This window comes from Stegostoma tigrinum, chromosome 25, assembly GCF_030684315.1.
Source record: "Stegostoma tigrinum isolate sSteTig4 chromosome 25, sSteTig4.hap1, whole genome shotgun sequence".
In the NCBI taxonomy this organism is placed as follows: domain Eukaryota; kingdom Metazoa; phylum Chordata; class Chondrichthyes; order Orectolobiformes; family Stegostomatidae; genus Stegostoma; species Stegostoma tigrinum.
Genome location: NC_081378.1, coordinates 13,622,708 through 13,648,311, shown reverse-complemented (window position 1 = coordinate 13,648,311; position 25,604 = coordinate 13,622,708). Strand labels below are relative to the sequence as shown.

The window sequence follows — 25,604 nt, the reverse complement described above, 5'->3', positions numbered from 1 at the left end:
GAGGTTGCAGCTGAGTAGACATTATTTTACTCAGAGGGTTGTGAATCTTTGGTATTCTCTAACACAGGCTCAGTCTTTGAATAACTTTAAGGAAGTGATTGATATAGTGGCATATAGGGTTATGGGGGTATGGTGAGTAAAAAGAATTGAGTCAATCATCCATGATCATATTGAATAGTGTGATAGAATTGATGGACTGAATGGCCTACTCGCGTTTCTGTGATCCTATGTTTTACTTCCTGCATATAGACATTGCATCTGCTGTAAATATAGATGGTATGGTGTGACTGCATGTATTGTTGGTGCTAATGTGTCACGTACAGATGTGGTGATTTGGGGTGTTGAGGGAATTGGTGACATTGGAGAAAGTTGAAGTTGAACAGGAACAAGAACAAGAAGAGCTCGCTGATGATTCCTCCAGGGACTTCATTATTGATTTGATATCTGTTTGTCCCCAAGGTTCCTGGCTACAGACAGGAGCGAGTGGAGAAGGGCTTGACGCTGTTTGGCCAGCTGATCAATAACAAAATCTTCTTATTGACCTTCATTCGGACACTGGAGTCCCAGCGAAGTTTCTCCATGCGGGACAGAGGCAATGTGGCTTCACTGATCATGACTGTCCTGCAGACGAAACTGGAGTATGCCACCGATGTCCTGAAGCAGCTGCTTTCTGACCTTATTGACAAGAACCTGGAAAGCAAGAACCACCCCAAGCTTCTGCTGAGGAGGTAAGTCTTTGTGGAATGGGTCCCCAGCTCTGTTTTAATAGAGGTCAGCATTAGATTCGCAAATAGGGCTGAACAGCTCTTGGTGATCCATCATTGACTGAGGCAACATGTTCAAATACCATGGGGCACAAGGTAAAGAGCGAAGAAGCAAGCAGAATTTGTTGGCGAGATAGAGAGAGAGCTTTGCTGAAAATGCAGGCGAGTCAAGTTATGAAGGGATTGACTTGGACCTCTTCCAGCTCAGCATTTTTAAAAAATACTGTTCAGGTAATGTTGCACATGCATCTCTTTAAGCAGATGCCTTGCTTCCTGCCAGGAATAACTGTGATCCCGATCAAAAGGTGTCTCTTCTTCCTTCCATATGAGGCAGACTTTCACTAAAAAATTGACAACAACAAGACATCTGAGGCATGAAATTCACCTGCGCAGTGGAGCCCCTGGACGACTTAGCTGAGTGTAGTTCCCTGCCAGCCTGTGTGGCCCAGATCTTTGAGATGAGTGCCCACACCGGTGACCCCAACATGTGCTGGTGGCCAGTGAGAAAACTCGACCCTGAGGTCATGAACTCACACCAGCTGAGGCAGCACTGAGATACTCCCCTCGCTGCAAACAAGTCCAGGACACAAATTTGGACATTGCTTTGAGTAGAAACCGGCCCCGAAGTTTCAAGATGGGCTCTGCCCGAGAGGTACCTAAGGCACTGGGACCTCAATTGCGGATCAGCGCATTATAAGGTGATTTTGAGATTGAAAGGTGTCTAGAAAGCCTCCAGCATGTTTTTGGACTGGAATAGTGAGTTCCTGGATTCAACAAAGTATGGCGCTACACCTTGGTCGACCTGTCCCCACTACGACTGCACCAGGTATAGTGACAGCATTTACAGTATCCCTGATCTGAGGCAAATTAGGAAGAAAGCATAGAGGCTGTGAGGCGGGCATGCACCCCAATCATGCTCTCTGTCAGCTTGGAACTGGATCACTCTTCCATCCGTACACTTAGCAGTGACAGGGAGGTCTCTGATAGATAAGGCAAAGCACCCAATATACCCTCACTCAGTGTACACCCGCATTCTCTTTGCATACTGTCCCAATGAAGCCCTCATCTGAGTTCTTTGGAGCAGAATTTATGTGCCACCTCGCCCTTTGCTCCACTGGCAAATCCTTGACACCCAAACTGGCGGCATCCCACTCTGGCCTAGTGCTTTACTGTGCTGACCCCAACTGTACTTTAGCCTCCAAGTTATATGCAGTGCCAGTATCTGGGTGGGTGACTGTTAAAGGGTCTGTTTGTCAGTGCTGTGCTGTGTTCCCTTCCCTTTGGACCACAGAGCAGGGTGGGAGTCTGAAAGCAGCAATCCAGGAGGAAAGGTTTCTGGGCATGAAGGCACTGGGAGGCTTAAGGTGAGAAAAAAGAGGTCTAGGGTCACACCGTCAGCATCTTGATGCCAGATAGCTGGATGGGGAGGCGCTAGGAACTGGAAAAGGTCCTGGGACAGGAAGATTTTGACATCCTTAAAACTCTCAATGACATTGGAGAATAAGGGTGCAACTGTAGTTATCCTCTTGGTGTAGAGAACTATGTCTTCTACTGGGAATGATTCGATTAGATTAGATTCCCTACAGTGTGGAAACAGGCCCTTCGGCCCAACAAGTCCACACCGCCCCTTGGAGCATCCCACCCAGAACCATCCCACTATAACCCACACACCCCTGAACACTACGGGCAATTTAGCATGGACAATCCACCTAACCTGCACATCTTTGGACTGTGGGAGGAAACCGGAGCACCCGGAGGAAACCCATGCAGATACGGGGAGAATATGCAAACTCCATACGGACAGTTGCCCGAGGCGGGAATCGAACCCGGGTCCCTGGCGCTGTGAGGCTGCAGTGCTAACCACTGAGCCACCATGCCGCCCCACGGTGAAGAGAAATGAGAAATGGAGTTACTTTTGTCCCAGTCAATTCTGTTCTTCTCCTTTCTATTGTGTTGTCACCCTATCCTGCAGAGAGGCAGGGAGTGCCAGCAAGATGTTGGGGCTTGTGTAGCGATGTGTTTGGCTGATCTACCTGCAACTTCCAAACTGAGTGATACTGTGTGGTGCAGAGGAATCTTAGTATCCTGACACCAGAATCACATCAAGTTTGGATGCAGATGCAGCAAGTCATTGTGAAGGCAAATGAAATGTTATCATTCATTGGCAGGGGACTAGAGTTCAAAAATAGGGATGTTTTACTGCAGAGCACTGTAAGACAACATTTGGACTATTGACTTTAATTTTAGTTTCACTTGAAAAAACATATATTTGCTTGAGAAGCAGTTCAGAGGAGGGTCACTCAACTCACTCCAAGGATGAAGGGGTTCTCTTTTGAGCAAAAGTTGAAAAGGTTAAGCCAATATCCATTGGAGATGAGAAGAATAAGAGGTGACTTCATTGAAACATGTAAGGTATTGAAAAGACTGAATAGGTTGGACACCAGGAAGACATTTGCTGTATGGGTAAGACTAAAACTAGGGGATCATGCTTTAAGGGAAGGCAATGACTTAGTGATATTATCACAAGACTATTAACTCTCAGAGACCCTTGTAATATTCTGAGGACCTGGGATTAAACCCAGCCAAGGCAGATGGTGGAATCTGAAGTCAGTAAACAATCTGAAATTAAAAGCCTAGTGCCCATCAAGAAAATGCCAACTGTCAGGAAAAACCCATCTGGTTCACTAATGCCTGTAAGGGAGGGGAACTGTCACCCTTCCCTCGTTTGACCTACATGTGACTCCAGAGCCACTCTAACTTGGCTGACTGTCAACTACCCTCTGGGCAATTAGAGATGAACAATTAATGCTGGCCTAGCCAGTGATCCCCCCATCTTCTGAATGAATAAAAAGAATGAGAATTTCCCCTCATAAGACTCAGATGAAAAAAGTTTCTTACTCTCACAAGGTCATTCGATTGCTAAATGCTCTTCCCGGAAGGTACTGTTGGCTGGGTCTTAAAATAAATTCAACTCTGATTTACTTCATTGTGGACAGGCTACGAGGTGGTGATGGGAATGTGAAGATTAGACCACAACTAGATCAGCCATGGTTTGGTTGCATTCTGAAGGAAACTTGCAGAGCCAAATGGCTTGTTCCTGCTCAGATGTTCTCAGATATTTGTAGAAGTAGTGAGAGATGGAGGTAGTGAGACGTGGACACATTGAAAAGTAGCAGCAGATGAGCCGAGCAGCATTGACAGATTTCAGAAGATAAGGTGGATTATCTGCATGTGCAACATGAGCCCTGAATGCGGTTAGTCCAGCAGAGTGAAAGATTGGTGTTGTCATGTGTGTAAGATGTGAGATGCTAAATTCACTGATGTTCACCATACTTCTCAGGTCATTAGGCTATTCTTAATTCATGCATGGGATATGGCTGTCACTGGCTAGGCCAACATTTATTGCCCATCCCTAATTGCCCAGTGGTATTTACTAGTCACCCACATTGCTGTGGGTCAGAAGTCACATGTAGGCCAGATTGTGTAAGGAAGGCAGATTTGCTTCCTTGAAGGGGATTAGTAGGTTTTTAAGACTGCTGCCAAGTGCCCAGTTTTAGAGGCTGGGAATTAACGTCTCACAGCTAACATCTCCCACGCCCTACCGAAGGTGATCCTTGTGGATATCCTGGCTTCCCAAACCCCTCCAACACTGTTCCCCACAATGCTTTGTCCACCATCGCTGGCGTTCCTTTGCTGTGCTGCAGTCTACAGTCATGATCACAAGGTGGAAGCACCAAAATTTTCGGAACTGTTGACCTCTAGTGAAACTGACGTGGCAAGTTGAGAATGAAGTCACAATACTCATAACCGATAAAACAGGGGCGATGACAATGAAGTATCAACCCAGGAAATCAATATGCTGGCGGGAAAGATGGGAAACAGTGTATGAAGCTGAATTGTATATGTTATGTATTTATCACAATCAAAGTTAAAATCTTTACAGACTTGTATATAAATCCAACTGTCCCTTAACTTGTGATGTCCTTCACTAGATCTAATTGACCAATTGCATTTAAGTCCATAAGACTTTGGTGCAGATATAGGCCATTCAGCCCATTGAGTCTGCTCCACCATTCAATGAGATTGTGGCTGATCAGATATTCCTCAAAACCACTTCCCTGCCATTATGTCATGAAATATCCCCAGGTTCAGTCATTGGATCAAAATTAATGCTGATCCAAAGAAGGATACATTGGGACAGATGACCAGGACTAGGCTTTGAGGAATGGATTACAGGAGGAAGGGAGAGAACTCCAGAGATAAAAGCCAAGCCTGGGGTGTGAATTCCAGAAAGGACAGGCTGCATAAGTGGGGTGAAGAAAGTGAAGGGCTGTGAGGGATTCCTGTTTGCAACCTAGTGTCCATGCCTTAGCCCGACTCTCAGTAATTGGAACAGGAGTTGCGACCAGTGGATATATTGGGGAATGCACACGTCTTCAAATTCTGCCTCGCTAATTGATGCACCCCCATCATTGCATGGTGTGGGGGAAGGGGCGAAGTGGATTTACGCCTGCTTGCGCCCCTCAGGACAGCACCTACAATAACCTTACCATTGGACATCCGTGAATGATGAAACACGGCAGTAGATCTGGGCTCCTTGCACAGCTTCCAGGTAATGAAAGCTTGCAGAAACAGCAGAAGGCCTGGGACGTGTTTCTCATATAACAGACGGAGAGTGCTTTCATCTAATACAAGTGTTTCTCCATGGCGTTTCAACTGGAGTGATTGTCAGTAGATCACAGTTGAATGATGAAGGAATGGCTAATTTCCATGCCCAGCTCTCATTGTTGTTTTGGAGCTGTGAAGTGTGCTTTAATTGATGATTGCATATGGAAAGCTGAGGGCATACTGCAGGTCAGATTTGCATGTCCCATTGAAGTGGGTAGCTCCTGTATTTCCTGCAGGGCAGCAGTGAGGCTGAATGCACACCCTGATGAAGGCTCTGACTGAACATCACCTGAAGCTCCTTGATTGTCCCCTCTCAGAATACCAGAGAGGTGGCTTCATTGCCTGACTGGCCATAGTGGGACTGGTCACATTTAGATTAGACTCCTTCCAGAGCCAGAACGTAATTGGCTGGGGTGAAAAGCATTCCAGAAGACACAGGTCAACAGAGAAGAGGAAGGCATGGGGTCCCTCGTGTTCATTTCATGAAAAATATCAGCGCAGATTTCCAGTCTCCTAACCATGTTAACTGTTGTTGTGCTAAAATGGTTGAATTTTACTATCTCCCTGCCCCCTCCCCTCTGTCTCTCAACAGTCTGTGTAGAAAAGCTGCGGCTCACAGCACACTTGCCACTTCAACGGGAGTCATCAGCCACACTATCGCTGCATATTGAACCATCTGGTACAAGCTGGGGAACCTGCTGTCTCCCAAACTGAATTAGCTTCACAATCACTTCCCTCACCGTTTGTTAGAGAAGGTGTCTTGTTAAAATAAGGATCAATTTCCACTCTGTACTGAAGACGAACATTCACCTCTGTGTGAGCTTCAGCATCAACTTACGCGCCTCTTAACATCTGAATCCCATTTAATTAATCCACAAACCTCCATTCAATATCTCTGTAAACTGGATAAACACACCTGGAAGGAAATACCCAACCTGTGTTTATTTAAGTGCCTTATCACGCAACAAAAATGCAACCTGAAGCACTTCAGTGAATCATATTTTTCTCCTGGTGCAGTCGCAGTTATCATGAGGGAGATGTGGCCACTGTTTTATGCAACGTACCATTCTACAAACAGCACTGAAATGAACGGCTATTTTATGACTTTGATTTGGAAACATTGATCAATCGTAAATTTAGCCAGGACACTGTCACCTTCTTCAAAATGTTCCAGAGAGTTTTAACCCACAGCTGAATAGGAAAGGGCTTGGGTTTCTGAAGGATGGCACTTCCAATAATGCAGTGATAATAATAACTTTGTATTTGAGTAGCTTATGTATTTGAAGCCCTGGTGTGAGGATTGAACCTTGCATGTCTGAAACAATGACGAGAGAGATACCACTGAGTCAAATTGATAGAAGCCTATATATATTAGGAGGATAAACTCTCCTGGTGATAGAAGGATTGGTATTAATTAAAAGCAACACCTTCAACATACTATTTCAGCAGTAATTACATCTTCAGCCTTAATATTTCACAGCTTATGAGTGATAACTTTGTGATTCTTGTATGACCATCATCTCATTAAATGTAATAAGTTTAAGTTAAGTTCTGTCACCAGTAAGCCTATTGATAATTTGCCACTCCTAATCTCTTCTCCCCGTGCACCCCTGTCACATTTGTTACCGAAACACTGTATTGCTGATTAAAATCATGCAGAACATAGATTGCATTTGGGCGTCGCTGTCACTCATCTTCTTTACAAGGTTAGACAACTTAACGATAGATGTGGATAATTAATTGGGTGTATGATTGAATTGAGCTGGTAGGCATTAACTCGAGATTCACCTGTGGTTCTGTTTGAAAGTGCATAATGCATAATATGCATCTCTGGAAATGAAAACCCTCTAAGCCTACAAGGAATAGATTCCAGTTTTATCCTTTGCTGTCTGGTTACTCTAGCTGCAACATAGACAGTGCTGGCAGGAGCAGATTTATCACCCATCCCTGAGTTGTCCTGAGAAAGGTGGGATTGGGTCACCTTCAGTGGTTGAACACACACCAAGTGTGGTAGTTGTCTTTGTCCAAATCTATCAATTAAAGTCATCTCCAAATTTCTATTTCATTCCATCACCATTGGAGGCTACTTAATACACACATCCAGTCAGACTTGCATTTTATACATCCATTTCTGATCACTGGGCATCACAAAACTCTCTCTCACTACTCTTGAAGTACTTCATTGTTGTAATCTAGGAAGTACACCAGCCAATTTATGCATAGCAAGCTTCCATGAATGGTAATGTTATAAGGGTCAAATATTCTGTTTATCTGTGATGCCATTTGAAGAATATGGTTTGGGAGCCCAGGGATAACTGCCCTGGTGGTCTTTGAAATCATTTCTACTGATAATTTCCGTCCACGTGAGAGGGAGCCTTGGTTTAATGCCTCATGCAAAATCAGCACCCTCAGGGGTGCAGAGCTCTCTGTCACTGGCGGATCAGTTTGATATCAATGCTGAAACTCTGGAGTGGGTCTTGAGCCCACAATCTTCCATTTTATATAGAAAAATGCACTAACTGAGCCACAGCCAGCAGATGAGCACATGCTTCCAGCTGTAAGTGTTTATAATGTTATGAAATCATTGGGTGGTATAACTGTATGGAAGATATTTCCACATATATGGGCAGCAAAGTCACATGCCGAAATAACTGCAAGGAGGCCAGTATCCTGTCACAAAGTCTCCCTTTATTTTCATGTGCACAGTACATAGGCCTTGACCAGCTGGCTCAAAGTCAGTCCCTAGAATTGAGAATCTCTGATTTTCCTGTTTGGATCTGTGAGCCAGGGCTCCCTGATTGGCCCAGGTTAACAATCCCATCCAGGATCTCAATCAATGAGATTCACCTGGCTTTCATTGCAGTCAATACACATACCATGAATAGTTACATGTAAATTCAATAAAGGAGAAATGTCTTTCACCAAAAAGGTGGTTAGAATGTGGAGATTGCTACCATCAAGGGTGGTTGAGATAAATGCTTAGGTGTAGGGAAGGTTTGATAAACATGAAAAAGAGAAATTGATAGCAAGTTGTTTTGTGATAAGGAACAAACACACAGAATGCTGGAGAAACTCGGCAGCTCTCCCAGCAACTGTGGCGAGAGTAACAGAGTTAATGTTTCAAGTCCGGTTGGACTTCATCAGATGCTGCCAGATCTGCTGAGTTCTCCAGTGTTTTCTGTATTTGTTTCAGATTTCCAGCTTCCACAGCATTTTGCTTTTATTTGTGTTGTGAAAGGGTCTGTCATAAAGGGACAAATTCCTGTGGAGCAAATCGCAAGCATAGATCATTTAGGCTGACTGATCTCTTTCCTTGGCATACATTCTATGTAACACATATACTGGCATTGTTTTTAACACGGTACTTTTTGTATATCACCAATATTTACTAGCTCTTGTTGCCTGATTGAAAGCAAAGGATGCAGTTGATTTACCATTTAAGAAATAGGTTATTTCATTTGCCTCATGAATGGGTTTGGGCTGCAGGTGCTTCAGTTGACTTTTTTTTATTTTACCCACTTGATATTCTTCCCCCCTCCCTCTCTCAGCTCATGTCTGAGACACAGGCTCTGACCAGCTTCTGAAATCCCACTGAAGTGGTGTGTGTAGAAAGGTGATAAACCCATAACTGCAGTTTTGTAATTGAGTCTGGTCTCCATATTGCAAAAGGATATTGGAACAGGTGCAAAAAGAAAATTGTTAGAATGATATTAAAAGTAAGGTTGAAACTAAAAGGAAAGATTGGACAGGTTACTACTGTGTAGGTTAGGAACAGGAGCAGGCCATTTTAACCTTTGTGCCTACTCCGCCATTCAGTAACGTCATTGCCGGTCAACTCGTAGCCATACCCCACAGGCCCACTTAACTCTGCTTACCATTAACTCCCTCGTTAGCCAACAATCCATCTCCCTCTGCCTTAAAAATATTCAACCAGTCTACCTCCTCTGTTCTCTGAATGGGGAACATGTATGTTGTTTCCATTTGTAGCTGAGACCGGAGCCAGGGGCTATGAAATGTACAACATTCACTAATAAATCCAACTGGAAAATCAGTAGAAACTTGATCATGGTTAGGAAGGGAACTTGTTAACAGAGGGAGTAGCTGAGGTGACTATATAGATGTATTTAAAGGAAGGTTAGATAAACTCCAGAGGGAGAATGGAATATGCGGATATGTTGATTTGATTAGTGGATAAAGATGCTGTAATGTCATTATATCAACTGATATTATTGGACAAGTAAGACCACAGTTAGAACATAGTTTGTTCTTTTATTGTTCTGAAGAGGCTGTCTTTCACTGAAGCATAAGCATACAATGTTACAAATTTGATTTTAACAATGCAACAGAAGTTTAAACAAAAGAAATGAAGATAAAACAGAATAAACCAAACTATTTATGTACAAGTTTAAAGATTTTGACACACATAGTAAAATACAATTAATCCTAACAGCACTTCTTTACAGTGTTGACATTAGAGAAAATTTTCTTTTCTATCAAGGTTTAATTTAGCTGCGGCTTCAATTCTCCACCTCTTCCTTGAATCTTCAAACAGTCAAGCTTATACTTTCTCAGCTTCTGATAACCCCTTTGGGTTTGAACTAAACATTTCCGGTTTGGAGCTCTAAAGTAATATTTTCCACAGGGTAGCTATTTCTTAACGGCTCTAAACTATCGCCTTTCTTTAGGAGTAACTACTTCCCATATCCAGTTTCAGTTAAAATGTCTGCCTAAGCCTAAAAGTTTTCTTTCCCCAAGTTATGCGTGTTTCCCCTAATTAGAAGAAAATAAATCAATCTCTGGCCTTTTAAACTATAAGCTTAATGCGCAACAGTTTATTTTGTTTGCTTGTAAAAACTCTCCCAATGAAAATAAAACCCTATTACATACCAGGATGTCTCTCACTATTTTAAATCAAAATCACCATGGCTACAGAAATGCTTACAAGTTAATCATCAAACCCTTTCAGACACACAGACCAAAGCCCACATGCCACTGAGCACTGAACATATTCCCTGTCTAATACTAACTGAGGTCATGAAAGTTTCTGGAGAAATGTAAGTCCCTTTCATCCTTTCAGGGACACTTGCTGGCAAGTGCACATTTCAGATGTGGACAGGGATAAGCATACCATAATCAAAAAGATGGGCAACATCTGGGTAACTGTGAAACAGTTTCTGAGACAAAAAAAGGCTGTGAGGTAACCTTCTCCTGAGAAAACCCAGGCTAGAGGAGGACAGTACATAAAATAATAGCTTTAAGGACTATTTGTGAATCAAAATAGATAGCTTAATACTTTGTGTTAACTTAAACAAAGACTCATTTGACTCTCAAGCTTGCTTCTCGTCTGCCAAGAGACTGGGAGATAGTGAACAGTCAATGGCATTGATATAAGCTCGATTTAATTAATACTGTAAGACAGGCTTGTTTTTGTGACTGCATTAAAATGCAATTCACTCCATATTTTAATTGGAAGTCACACTTGCAGTGGAATGACTTGCACCTACTGTTAGGGATTCTGACAGGATGTAATTGTACAGGTCAGTCTTCAAGAAGCTTAAAATTATGTTGTTAGTAATGAAATAATTAGAAATGTTCTGGTGTCACAGCGCCATATTGTCAAGATGATTTTGCCTTTGAGGGGCCTTTGGTGAGTAAGCTCTGAGGGTCCCATAGGTATTGGGGTCCAGGTTGCCATAGTTTACTCAGTATTAAGGCAAAATAGACCTTTTATTTGTGAAGGGGGTGAGCTTTCTCCATGCCCAAATGGTAGACCATATTGTTCCTGCTCATGTTAATGATGGAATAGTCGGAAGGGTCAAGGGGTGGGTGACCTGACCTCACTGCATTCGCTTGGCTGCCTTGCTGTTTTTATCCATTCACGTAATGAAAGCATCACGAACAAACCAAATTTCTTTTATCTGTTCCCTCATTTCCCTTCAGACATTGATGCTGAGGCACAAACCTGAATGCAATGGGGCTACAGGGCGAATATATCTCAACCACATTGCTGTGGGCTGGGAATCACATATCAGCCAGACCGGGTGAGAACAGCAGGTTTTTCATCTCCAAAGGACTTTGGTGAACCAGATGGATTTTCGTGCTGGTATTTCCACAGTCGTGATGACAGAGACGAGCTTTTTAAAATTGACTGAATTTAAATTCCTGGTTGCTGTGATGGGAATTGAACTAATGCTGCCAGGCCTTTGGATTATTGTTCACTAATGTAACCACCACACAATCAACCCCATTAAAGGAACCATGAACAGTGGATGCACATAGACTGGCACAAATCTGTCTGCTTTTCTCAGTATCTCCCTATCTTTCTTTATTTTCCTCTCTTGTCTATTTATCTGTCTCACAATTGCTTTCTCTCCATAGCACCTAACTCTTTATCTCACTCTGGCTTTCTCTCTCCATCTCTTTCTATCAATTACTCATTCTACCGTCTGTCTGTCCATCTCGATCTCTCTCTGCTTATCTCTGCATCTGACTCTCTCTCTCTCTCTCCCTCTGTGCCTACCTAACGTTTTAATTCCCTCCATCTTTGTCGCTCCTTCAATTTCTTGGGTTGACAGCACCATTAAATATCACACTTTAAACTGCTAAAGATATTTCAAAAATACAGATCTAAAATCAGTCATTTCCGGCTGGGTTTTAATTAGTTTAGTGGAGGGAAATTTGCCTGTTGACCTGCAGTGGAAATTGACGAACAGCCTAGAATCTGCAAACCTGCCTCACCCATAGTAATTAACCTGCAATTAACACGAGGACGTTTATAGCAAAAGAATCCATCACCTTAAAGAGACGTGGCAGGTTAAACACAGCTCTGCCATAGCAGCAGAAGTGTACATTGTGGGTTGCAATGTTTAACATGCCTGTCATTATTAAACAGTCTGTCACCTGACTTGTCATGAGAAATGCTGAGAGAGATTTGCTAGCAGCTTTGAAAGCGGACTGTTTTCAGAATAGCGCGCTTCTTTTTACTCATTCTTGGGATGTGGGCACCTCTGGCTAGACCAGCATTTATTGCCTGATCCCAATTGCCCTGAGGGTAGTTAAGAGTCAGCCATGTTGCTATGGGTCTGGAATCACGTAGACCAGATCAGGTAAATATGGTAGATATCCCTCCCTAAAAGACAGCAGTGAGCAAGATGAATTTCTATAACAAACAGCAGAGTTTATTTGGTCACTATCAGTCTAGCTTTTTATTCCAGATTTCTGTTGAATTCAGATTTTGCTGCCCGCCCTGGAACAATTTGAACCCATATCCCCAGAACATTATCCTTAGTTTCTGGATTATTAGTTCAATATTACCATAATACCACTGCTTCCATGCAATGTCACAGAGCTTTCAGGGAGAATGGATATTTTACAGCCCTTCCATTATGGACGAGTTGCTGAATGAGATCAGTGGCATGCAGTGAGGGAATCACCAACAGGAAAAAAAGCTACATGAGTTCATCCCTCAGACCTACCTGTCATAGGTACCTGTCCATAACAGTATTGGTTGGAATGAGCAATGTGCAGTTCTTATCAGGACAAAGTCGGTCTTTACCCTCTCCAATGTGTTGTGTGGCACTATCAGTGTGCTGGATTGGATAAATTTTGAACAAATCCCACAAATTCAAAGAGCCACCACCAGCAGCACAATTCTATTCAACTTCAAGCTGTGACCTGATTACTTAGCGTTTCCTAAACTCTACAGTTACCGTCAAGTCAGCAGACCAACCCTGGTCCAATGTAATGTGCTAGTAGGGCACACAGGAGCAAAGCCAGGTATATCTAAAAATAAGGTACTGACCTGGCGCAGCTACAAAACAAGGCTATTTGTATGCAAGACATAGTCAGCAATAATTAATCCCATATAAACAGCATTACATCCTCGGATCCTTAAAGAGGTAGTTTCATAGATAGTGGATGCATTAGTTCCAGTTTTCCAAAACTTGTTGGATTCTGGAGAAGTACCAGAGGTTTGGAAAACATCTAATGTGAAACCCCGATTCAAAAAGGAAGGGAGGGAAAAAGTGGGTAACCATAGGCTGATTAGCCTAACATCTAGTGTTGGAAAAGTATTAGAATCAATTGTTAAAGAGGTGATAGCAGAGCATTTGGAAAATCATAACCTAAACAAGCAGAATCAGCATGGCTTCATGAAATTAAAATTGTGTCAGACTGCAGATGCTGGAGAATCCAAGATAACAAAGTATGGAGCTGGATGAACACAACAGGCCAAGCAGCATCTCAGGAGCACAAAAGCTGACGTTTCGGGCCTAGACCCTTCATCAGAGACCTTTTTTTTTACTTTTGCTCCTCTCTGATGAAGGGTCTAGGCCTGAAACATCAGCTTTTGTGCTCCTGAGATGCTGCTTGGCCTGCTGTGTTCATCCAGCTCCACACTTAATTATTTTTTAGAGTGCTTTTGAGGACGTCTCAACTAGAGTCGATAGAGAGGAACCAGTAGATATGTTATATTTAGATTTCCATCGGCATTCAAGAAGGTACCTCACAAAACGCTAAGTCATAACCCACAGTGTTAGAGAGGAAACAGTGCGTGAGGATAGGGGGTTTCTTTTTGAGGTTGGCACTGGTGGGGTTCCACTGCTAGGACCACAACAGTTTACAAAATATATTAATGATTTGGAGGAAGGAAGTGAATGTACTGTAGCTAAATTTGCAGACAACACTGGTTGTGGGAGGGATCAAACAGTTTTCAGAGAAATATTGATAGGTTAAGTAAGTGTGCAAAAAATTGGCAAATGGACTATAAGGTGGGGAATTGCAAAGTTGTTCCTTTTTGAAAGAAGAACAAAAGAATAGAGTATTATTTGGGGAAAAGCTGGAACACAAAGGGACTTGGGGACACCGATTTACAAAACACAGAAAACTGGCACACAGGCAACAGGTAATCAGGTAGGCTAATAGAAGGGTGGCCCATATTTCAAGGGGGTTGGAATATAACGGTAGGGAAGTTCTACTCCTGAAGTATGAAATGCTGGTGAGACCACAGGTGGAGTACTGTCAGCAGTTTTCGTGACTTTATTTAAGGAAAGATAGCATTTAATTGGAGGAAGCTCGGGGAAGGTTCACTAGGATAATTCCTGGTAAGGAGGGATTTTCTGATGAGCAGCAAGTCCCCAGGTTAGGACTGTACTTGCTGAAGTTCAGAAGAATGAGAGGTAGCCTCATTGAAACATCTAGGACTCCTTGCTCAACAGGATAAATGCTGAGAAATGGCTCCCCTAATGTGAAAGTCAGGGGCCAGAGGGAAGAATAAAGGGTCACCAATTTAAGACTGAGACAAGGAGGAATTTCTTCTTTCAGAGGGCTGAGAGTCTCTGAAACTGTTTGCCACAGAGAGCTGTCAGGCAGACTCCTTGTGCTTATTTAAGACTGAGATAAATAGATTCTTGATCAGTCGGGGTACCAAGAGTTACGGGGAAAGGGCAGGAAAGTCGATGTGAGGAATGTTGGATTAGCCATGATCCTAGTGAATGGCACAAGAGGTTTGAGGGGCCTAATGGCCTATTCCTGGTCCAATTTCTTATGGTCTTAATCTCTCAGATATAAGCTCTGCAGACTTGCCACTTCCAATTACAAATGGTAGTGGACAATTCATTGATGTTCAGGCTCCACAAACATCACACTTTTAATGACATGACAGTCGAGCTCATCCATGCAAAAACAAGGTTGAAGAAGTTGCAACCAATTTTAGTAAAAGTGCCAAATGGGTGATCCATTTCGGCATCCTCCTGAGGTCCCCAGTCTTACAGATGACTGTCTTCAGCCAATTTGGTTCATTCTATGTAACATCAAGAAATGGCTGAAGACACTGGAGATTTCAAAATCTGTGGGACCTGACAACATTCTGGTAATAGTACTGAACACTTGTTCTCCAGAGCCAGCCTGAGCCCCTAGCCAAGCTATTCCAGAACATCTGTAACAGCCACATCTCCCTAAGATTGTGGAAAATTGCTCAAGTAAGCCCTGAGCACTAATACGGGATGAATTAACCCAGCAATTACTGCACAGTTAGCCTACCTTTGATTATGAGCAGGGATGGAAGGTGTTGGCAACAGTGCTATCATGTGTCATTCAGCAATAGCCAGCTCATTGATGTTCATTCTGGGTACTGCCAGGGTCATTTACCTCCTGTCCTCATTACAGCCTTGGTCCAAGCATAGGCAAAACAGTAGAATGCCAGAGATCAGGTGAGGGTGACTGTCTTTGACAAGGAAGCATTAGACTGACTGTGGTATCACGGAGCCCTAGTGAAACTGGAATCAATGAGAATTGGGGAAATCTCTCTGCTGCTTGGAGTCATGCAAAGGAAAATGGCTGCTGTTAATCAAGATCAATCATTTCAGTCCCAGGATATCACTGCAGGAGTTCCTCAGGGCAGTGTCTTGGATCTAACCATCTTCAGTTGCTTCTTTACTGCTCTATCCTCAAGCATTATGTCAGAAATGAAATGTTCCCTGATGGTTGCAGAATGCTCAGTACTATTTACAACTCTTCAGATGCTAAACAGTCTATGTCCCCATGCTTCAAGACTCCTGGACAGTGTTAGAGCTTAGGCTGATAAGTGGCATGTAATATTTGGGCCAGATAAATGTCAGGCAATAACTATCTCTAACTAGAGCGAGTATAACCGTCCTCCCTTGGTACTCAACAGTATTTTTATTGCTGAACTCACTGTCAACAGTGGGGTTATCATTAACTAGAAACTGAACTGGGCCAGCTATATACATTTTGTGGCTACAGGAGCAGGTCAGAAGCGAGGAATTCTTCAGCATGTAACTCACCTCCTGACTCGCAGTATCCACCTACCATCTACAAGGTGTACATCAGAAGTTTGATGGAATATTCCCCACTTGACTGGGAGGATGCAACTCCAATGATACACAAGAAGCTTGACACTAGACGGGACAAAGCAGCCCAATTGTTTGGTATCACATTGAATATTCACCACAATGCACTATGCAGCTATGTGCATCATTGACAAGATACACTGCATTAACTCACCAAGGCTCCATTGAGAACTTCTGTGAAATGCACAGCCTCCACCAGACGCGACAAAGGCAACAGAGAGATTAAAAACAGCAACATCTGCAAGTTCCTCTCCAAGCCACAAACCATCCTGCCTTTGAACTATGTAGACCATTTCCTCACTGTCGTAGGATCAAAATCATGGAACTCCTTCCCTAGCAGTACTGTAGGAGTGCCTACACAATGTGGGCTACAGTGGTTCAAGCAGCAGCTCACTTCCACTTTCCCAGGGGTGTTTGAAGTCGGGTGGTAAATGTTTGCGTAGCCTGTGAAGCCCAGATCCCGTGAAATAATTTTCAAGAATACACACTGCCCAGGCTGGAATCAAGCTTTTCAGGTCTCAAAGCCCCTGCTTTTCTTTCCAATGGGTTTGCACCAATCAAGACCAGCTGAGTCCCAGGAGGGGAGTACCATTTCACCTCTGGGCTGAAAATATCAACCAGGACACTGAATCCTGCCCAAAAAGTGCACTTACAGACCCTCAACAATGTGGTTGACCTTTAACTGCTCTCTGGACAATTAGGGATAGGTAGTAAATGCTGTCCTAAACAGCAATGGCCAATTTCCATGAATAAATAAAAATAAACCCACTGGGATCCAGGCAAATATCCACAGGCACAAGTGGAAAATGCAAGTGAAAGATCATTTTCCCTCTGTGACTTTACGATGAGAACAATCTTACCTTGGAAATTTTCAACTATTCATGAAACATGCTTCACTGGTTTTCTTGAAACTGAATGAATTAATAGGAAACGGGATAATATCTCTTGCTGAGATTTTCAACACTTCTGATTTTTAGAGGACAAGCGAGTAAGTTTTCTTCTTTAACCTATTGGACAGAGTACCACAAGCCCTCATCGACTAGGCACAGGGCTGCCCCCAAAGCCCCTGCTTGCTGAGACTGAAAGAACACATCAACAACAATAACCTGTGTGTATATAGTTTTCTTAGCACCAGGTCTCAGGATTCTTAACATGTGGAAAATCAGTCACAAATTGGTGCTGAATCACAGCAGGAGATATCAGATTAGCTGGGTAAGGGGTTTGCCTATCTGTTAACTTTCTTGTGAATTGCCTCAAGACATTTTACGCCATTAAAGGTGCTATATAAATGCAAGTCTCTGTTCTTGTAGTCACTTGCCCTTGATGATTGCATTGTCTTGTGACTGCTTTCAGCTCCCAATGTGTTATCAATGTGGCAGCCTCGACATTGTTCCCTACTTGTAATTTGATAAAACTTGCCTAAGAATGAGTTTTAAAATCTTCTTTCTTTTTTTTCATTCTAGGACTGAATCTGTGGCAGAAAAGATGCTCACCAACTGGTTTACATTCCTCCTGTACAAATTTCTGAAGGTAAGGTTATAAAATGATCTCTCCTCAGTCTGCTTTCCCCCTTTTCTCCCCCCCTTCCCTTTATTCCATGAGCTGCAGCCTGAATATTACTCTGAGACGAAGCAAATGGAAATAACGCTTGATTTCTTAAAAAAAAATCATGCAGCTTCAAGATAAACTAATTAACCAAGTGCCATCTGTCGCTATTCTTTTCTAAATTGCAGGTTATGTATCTTTACTATGCTGTTTTCTTTTTTTTGTGATTTTATATTCAAGGAGCATAAACCTTAAATATTCACTTCTTCCAACACCAGTGCACAGCGGTAGCAGGGTGTGCTATCTACAAAACCCACTATAGCAACTCGCCAAGCCCCTTTCATCTGTGCTTACTGAACACACAAGCTCTACCACCTAGAATGACAAGGAGTAGTTCATTAACAGGAACCAGCACCTTCTGGCTCAGTGGTTAGCACTGCTGCCTCGCAGTCCCAGGAACCCGGGTTTGATTCCACCCTTGAGTGGCTGTCTGTGTGGGGTTTGCACATTCTCCCCGTGTCTGCGTGGGTTTACTCCGGGTGCTCTGGTTTCCTCCCACAGTCCAAAGATGTTCAGGCTAGGTGGGTTGGCCATGCTAAATTGTACATACTGACTAGGTATGTGCAGGCCAGATGGATTGGCCATGGGAATTGCTGGGCCACAGGGATCAAGTGGGGGGTGGTCGGATGCTCTTCAGAGGGTTGGTGTAGGCTTAATGGGTCGGGTGGCTTTCTTCCACGCTGTAGGGATTCAGTGGTTCTCCACAGCCCCTCCAACCCAAGTCATACATCATCCTGACTTGGATGTATCTGAGTGATACCTTACTGGGTCATATCCTGGAACTCCTTACCTAACAGAACTTATACTCCTAAGGTGCTGCTTGGACTGCTGTGTTCATCCAGCTCCACACTTTGTTATCCCGGATTCTCCAGCATCTGCAGGTCCCATTGTCTCTTATATTCTGTGCACTACAGTAAGTGGAGAAAATGACATGCCATCCTCTTTTCAAAGATAAAGCCTGGGTACTTTCCAGTGATGTTCATGTACTCAGAATGAATATGCTCTCAAATTATGTTGTCCTTTGGCGACATAGATTCACAAGGAAGTGTCAAGTTATACAGGGTTTTACAAGTAATCAAGTTTATTATTTTAAGTGACTCCTATAATGTGGTTGTGTCCTTGTGTAGACTAAGTGTACAGCCAAACAAAGCCTTAGGTTTCCGTCATGCTGAGTTGGCTGAACTGAGCACAGCAAATGCTCATGGCAATTGAGCTCCACGTTCATTTGCCTTAAGGAAGATAAAAATGTCACACAAGGTTGCCTGCCAAAAACATGAAATAACACACAAACTTTGGCTGACAACAGGATTGGCCTCCAAAATAATACCACCTGGGGCAACTGGCCTGCTGACATTCACGGTCAGTTCTTGCATTGGGTGCATTAAGCATGATACATGAGCAAGCATCTTGCAGAAAGGAAAATGGAATGGAACAAACATGCAAACAAGGAGCAGGACTGTATAACCGATAGAGATTGGTGGTCCATATTACTAAGACGGAATGACTAAGTTTAAAGATTAATAGATATAATGGTAATTTATACATTCAGCCACTTTATTTGCAGTAGTATTGGAGGTGCTGACTTTTGGATGATAATTTAAACCGAGGTTTCTGTCTATTTTGTCGAGCCAACATAAAGTCTGTTGTCAATTTTTGGAAGACAGGGACACAGTTCTACCCAGGGTCCCAGATGAAATATATCATTTTCTGAAATAGATTTTATGTTCATTCTCACCTTACTGTTTGAGGGATCTTGCATGTAATTTGGCTGCTGTCTTTTCTACATTGCACCCAGAGAGCGGAAGTGAGATTTTGATGCATCCAACACCCATCTATTTAAATGGAATTGGAACCAAGAACCAAATATTGAAGGAAACTACACTGGCTTTTAAACACTTTCGGATATTGATGTTGTGACAGGGGCTTAATAATTTGCAAATCTTTACTCTGTTCTTCTTTTCCATTGTTAATTGGTTCAGATCAAGTCAGAGTGGGAGAGGTACAGCTGTACAGAATTAGTCCACAGTGGACATTGTTAATTGTTTCCCTGAGTCAAGATGATATCTGAAGAGGCCACTTTAAAGGAATATTTGACTTTTGTGAACGGATGTCGGTGACAAAGCGACAGGAAGGCTTCTGTTTTCTGCAGCCAGGGTTGACATTTGAACCTCTTTAATTTTGAATGCGGAACAATTAAGATTGGAGAGTTGTCATCTGTTCACAGCTTGACACTCAGCCTGCTGAGCGTAACTCACAGAGAGACCAGCTCGTCTTTCTCCATCCTTCTAGTTTCCTTTCTCAAAAATCATTGGCCCCTCATGGGATTTATTGAAACCCTGTTTGGTTATGGTCTGGTGAGATTTCTTGGCACGTTTTGTGACTATAAAGGCTGCTATACAAGTGCAGTTTGTTGTTAGTAGGGTGCCATGAGCATCAGCTGCCTTCTCTTTGTTGCTTTTGGACATTGGCGATAGGTATGAACAGGCTTTAGGACTGTGTCCAGCGGCTGAGTGAGATTGGGAGCGGGAAGCTTGTTCATTCCTTTCCCACAGTGGCACTGTGCCTAAACCATTTGTAGCTGGTGTGCGGTGTGGGTGTGTGTGCAGGGCGGAGTGTGAGTGAGGGGCCAGATTGTGGATGCGGGGCTAAGCATGAATAAAGGGCCAGATTGTGGGTGAGGAGCTACATTGCGAGCAAGGGACTGGATGGGTGAGGAGCTGAAGGAGGGTCTGTGTGCGGATGAGGGTCTGGAGGAGGGTCTGTGCGCGGGTGAGGGTCTGTGCGCAGGTGAGAGGCAGGTTGAGGTTCTGGGTGTGGGTCAGGATATGGGGGAGGGTCTGGGTGTAAGGGTGGGTTTTAGATGGGTCTGGATGGATTATACTGTTCTTCATTTCTCTGCATTGACTCCTGTAATGGTTGTCCTGAAGATGAGGCTGCATTAACACTTGCATCTTTCATTTTGTCCCATTGTTCAGGAATGTGCAGGTGAGCCTTTGTTCATGCTGTTCTGTGCCATCAAGCAGCAGATGGAGAAGGGGCCGATTGACTCAATCACTGGAGAGGCCCGGTACTCCCTCAGCGAGGACAAGCTCATCAGGCAGCAGATAGATTACAAAACACTGGTAAGTTCAGAATCTGGGCATGAAACGAGATACAAAGGTGGGGGATTTTGATGGGTGGGGGGGCGTGTAGGGGAGAGTGTGAATGGGTCAGGGGATAATTGGGTTAACTTGTGCAGCTCACAGGAACAGTGTATTCCTGTTGAGATGGGGTGTCTGCAAATATGGCCTGGTGTTAATTGCCTCCATGCTGCTGAGCAGCAGTGAAGCTCTTCCACTGTGGAGCTGTCAGTGTGCCAAGTAGAGGTGTGCAATTGGCCCAAGAAGCTTATGCTGGCAGTCAGAATAGCTCTCCCCCTCCAGCAGAATCGCTGCGGGTGGTGGCAATGTGTGCGCTCGCTTCATTTTATTTTACATTCCTTCTGGCCTTGAGGGGTGGGATTAAGGAGTGTTGAAGGCGTAATTCCAACAGAGTTTGGCTCACCGTAGTCTTTGCAATCAACCATTGCGTGAGCCGCTGCTGTCAACGCTGGCAACAGTTCCACCACAAAGACGTTCAGACTGCGATCGGTACCGTTCTCACCGCAAACCGAATGTGCACTGTTCAACAAGAAAGTTCAAAATGAGGAACTAGAATAGGCCATTTTGGTTTCTCCAGCTTGCTGAGCCATTCATTAATTTCATGGCTGATCAGATCGTAATCTCAAATCTAATTTAAAATCTACCATCAATAATCTTTCACCCCCTTGCTTAAATCTATCTGCCTCTACCTCATTAACAATTTAAAAACTCTGCTTACACCACTTTTTGAGGAAACGAACTCCAAAACTCATGACTTTCTGAGAGAGAAAAGAAATTTTCCTTATCTCTGTCTTAAATTGGATAATAATAAATTGGATCCCCTGCCTCTGCAAGGCTAGATGGAGCAAAGCTCTAAAATCATTGCAAATGCTGGAACAAAATACAGAAGAACATTGGAAACACTGGGATCCAGTAAAGATCAGCGTTCGAAACCTTTCCTGTCATCAGAGCTTGATTAAGGGTCAGAATCAGGAACAATAACCTGTCTTTTCCAACCATTTCTGATACTTCTTCCAAACTCAAGATGCTTGCTTTCCTGCCAGAACCCACTGACGCAGAGGGAGAGTCAAGTCACTTTTGATAAGACCCCGTTTCTCACCATGATCGCCTAGCTCCATACAATTAGGCAACTTTGTAGCCTCCATTGGATTAAAGTGAATGAGTGAGGCAGAAAGGAGAAACAAAATCAAGTACTTTTGAAGTCACTAATTGTGTGTGGGAACAGAGAGTTGAATAAGGGGAAATCAGTGTGTTAATAATGCTAATGTAAGTGATGATGCTACTCTTACAGAGCAAAGAGAAATGTAATTGAAAAGGGCCAGAAGAGAAACACTGGACCAGCATACTGTACATTTTCATGTACATGCAGAGTTACCGTATTACTGAAAAGTGAAAGAGAATTACTATAAAGGGCAGTTGGGGATGGGCAATAAATTCTGGCCAGCCATGCAATGCCATGAGTGAAATTTAAAAAAAAAATCAGAGCAACATCCCATTAACCCTCAAAGTGTGCAGTACAGATACACAATGCACAAGGGACTAAGCCAGTATAGAATTCAGGAAGGAGCATAATTGTAGCAGCCCAAGACATGATAACAGCTGAGCTGTCACAAAGCACCGAGAACAAATGGTACAAAGGTGTCATGGCAGGGCTATCTGCAGAACTTATGGAAGCCTAACTTACCAAATGCTTCCAAATTTACAATAAGTAATCTACTGCGACATGGGAATAATATTGCTCTAAGTGATAAATTCTCTGTACTGGTCGTGTAATATTGCCATACAGGAACCCTCACAGTAATGAGTGTGTAATATTGGTCAAAGGCCTAGTGGTGTGATCATTAGGCTATTAATCCAGAGACTCGAGTAATATTCTAGGGGCCATGGCAAATGGTGGCATTTGAATTCATCAAAAAAATCTGGGATTAAGACTCTAAGGATGATCGTGTAACCACTGTCAGTTATCAGAAAAGCCCATTAGATTCAGTAGTGCCCTATAGGAAGGAAAGTGTTGTCCTTACCTAGTCTGACCTACAACATTGCAGTTGACTTTTAACTGCCATCTGGGCAGTTAGTGATGGGCAATAAATGCTGGTCTAGCATATACTGTGAATGAATAAAAATAAAAGATGTGGTGCACAATAGTACATAAATTACAGTAGATCAGTTGAATGAGGCTGTCCATCAGTGGCAATGCTTTAGCTTCCCATTTTATATTCAGTCAACAGCCAAGTCAGTTCTCAAAATCGAGGCCTAACATCTAAAACATTGACTACCAGATACTAAAGTGGGCAAGTTGCCAGTACAATCCACCAATGGGCCAGAGGACACTTTCTCCCTTTGTTCTTTACTCAAATGGACTTGAGAAAAGTTGTTAAATGGGCTGAAGTCAGATAACTCTGTACAAACACCAGGGATCAAAGCTGAGTCACCTGAAAGCTGAGTCAACACCCCTTCTTCACTGTCAGATCGAGGCAAAGCACTCCATGATAACTATTACCAAGAGCTGAAAGTGAATAATGGCCCATGTCCTGGCCGATCTTTATCCCAGACAATATCATGAAAACAGAAATAAAAACAGGGATTGATGGGAAAACTCAGCAGGTCTGGCAGCATCTGTGGAGGGAAAGCAGAGTTAATGTTGAGGCTCCAGTAACCCTTCTTCAGAACTATTTTTAGCAAGGAAAGGGTTAGTATTCATGCTTAAAATGGGGAGCGGTTAGGACTAAACAATAGGTGGAGATGAAGATCAGAGAGCAAGAACAGACAAACAAGTGGGTAAAGATCAGTCTAGGAGGATAAATAGTTGCTAATGGGGACTGTTAGTTGTTGACAATGGTTTGGTTGAGGTAGCACTCCATATGATGTCAAGGCTTGGTGTGCGGAGGTTGGGGTAAGGACATCAGTGAAAACAGATTATCTAGTCATTATAATAAAGTGTGAGGCTGGATGAACACCGCAGGCACAAAAGCTGACGTTTCGGGCCTAGACCCTTCATCAGAGAGGGGGATGGGGTGAGGGTTCTGGAATAAATAGGGAGAGAGGGGGAGGCGGACCGAAGATGGAGAGAAAAGAAGATAGGTAGAGAGGAGAGTATAGGTGGGGAAGTAGGGAGGGGATAGGTCAGTCCAGGGAAGATGGACTGGTCGAGGAGGTGGGATGTTCCCGGTGTGGCTTCCTCTACATTGGGGAAACCAAGTGGAGGCTTGCGGACCGCTTTGCAGAACACCTCCGCTCGGTTCGCAATAAACAACTGCACCTCGCAGTCGCGAACCATTTCGACTCCCCTTCCCATTCTTTAGATGACATGTCCATCATGGGCCTCCTGCAGTGCCACAATGATGCCAGCCGAAGGTTGCAGGAACAGCAACTCATATTCCGCCTGGGAACCCTGCAGCCCAATGGTATCAATGTGGACTTCACCAGCTTCAAAATCTCCCCTTCCCCCACCGCATCCCAAAACCAACCCAGTTCATCCCCTCCCCCCACTGCACCACACTACCAGCCCAGCTCTTCCCCTCCCCCCACTGCATCCCAAAATCAGCCCAGCCTGTCTCTGCCACCCTAATCTGTTCTTCCTCTCACCCATCCCTTCCTCCCACCCCAAGCCGCACCTCCATTTTCTACCTACTAACCTCATGCCACCTCCTTGACCTGTCCATCTTCCCTGGACTGACCTATCCCCTCCCTACCTCCCCACCTATACTCTCCTCTCCACCCATCTCCTTTTCTCTCCATCTTTGGTCCGCCTCCCCCTCTCTTCCTATTTATTCAAGAACCCTCACCCCATCCCCCTCTCTGATGAAGGTCTAGGCCCGTATCGTCAGCTTTTGTGCTCCTGAGATGCTGCTTGGCCTCCTGTGTTCATCCAGCTTCACACTTTATTATCTTGGATTCTCCAGCATCTGCAGTTCCCATTATCTAGTCATTATGTCAGTTCTGTGCCCAAACTTGCTGCTGTGTTCCTGACGTTACAGCAGTGACTAGACTTCAAGCATAGTTCATTTACTGTAAAACATTTTGGGATATGCTGAGATCAAGAACTTCGTATTTAGAAAGAAAGAATTGCGCATTTTTAACTACATTTTGTGGTTCATGCAATCGCCAACTGGACAACCAGTTGTATGATAGTGTTGCATGGAGGATCACTGATGCTACAAATGTTTTAACAGGGACTTCACTGGATAAGAGACCTGCAAATGACCTGGTAATTTATTTGTAGCCTGTATAAATAATTAAGGAAAGAAACATGACAGTTTCAAGGATACGGTAATCCACTGAATGTTCACCCTCTTGGGCTGATTACATTTCAAATTGAACAAGAAATTGGAGTCCTAGTGAATGAAATAAAATACAATGACAAATTCTCACGCCACTGAAAGCCATCAATGGGGCTTGGCTGGCCTTACATAAGAGTTCACTTGCAGGACAGTTTTGGAAGTAGGATTGGTAATGTTGGATATATTCTGAAGGTTGATCCCACCTTCCTTCAGTTATTCCCCTCCCTTTAGTATTAACATTGGTCACCCAACATATCCAACTCGGAGCATTTTTTTTTG

At 43.5% G+C, this 25,604-nt stretch overlaps 1 protein-coding gene across 7 annotated transcripts in view; it reads left to right on the top strand.

Moving 5' to 3' along the window:
• Positions 1-25,604, top strand: part of plxna4 (plexin A4) — a 658,721-nt gene that overhangs the window by 579,588 nt on the left and 53,529 nt on the right. For all 7 annotated transcript variants that reach the window (XM_059654487.1, XM_059654491.1, XM_059654488.1 and 4 more), the window contains exons 22-24: positions 460-728; positions 17,764-17,830; positions 20,881-21,027. In XM_059654487.1, coding sequence (XP_059510470.1) covers positions 460-728; positions 17,764-17,830; positions 20,881-21,027 — 483 coding nt within the window. The remainder of the gene's footprint in view (positions 1-459; positions 729-17,763; positions 17,831-20,880; positions 21,028-25,604) is intronic.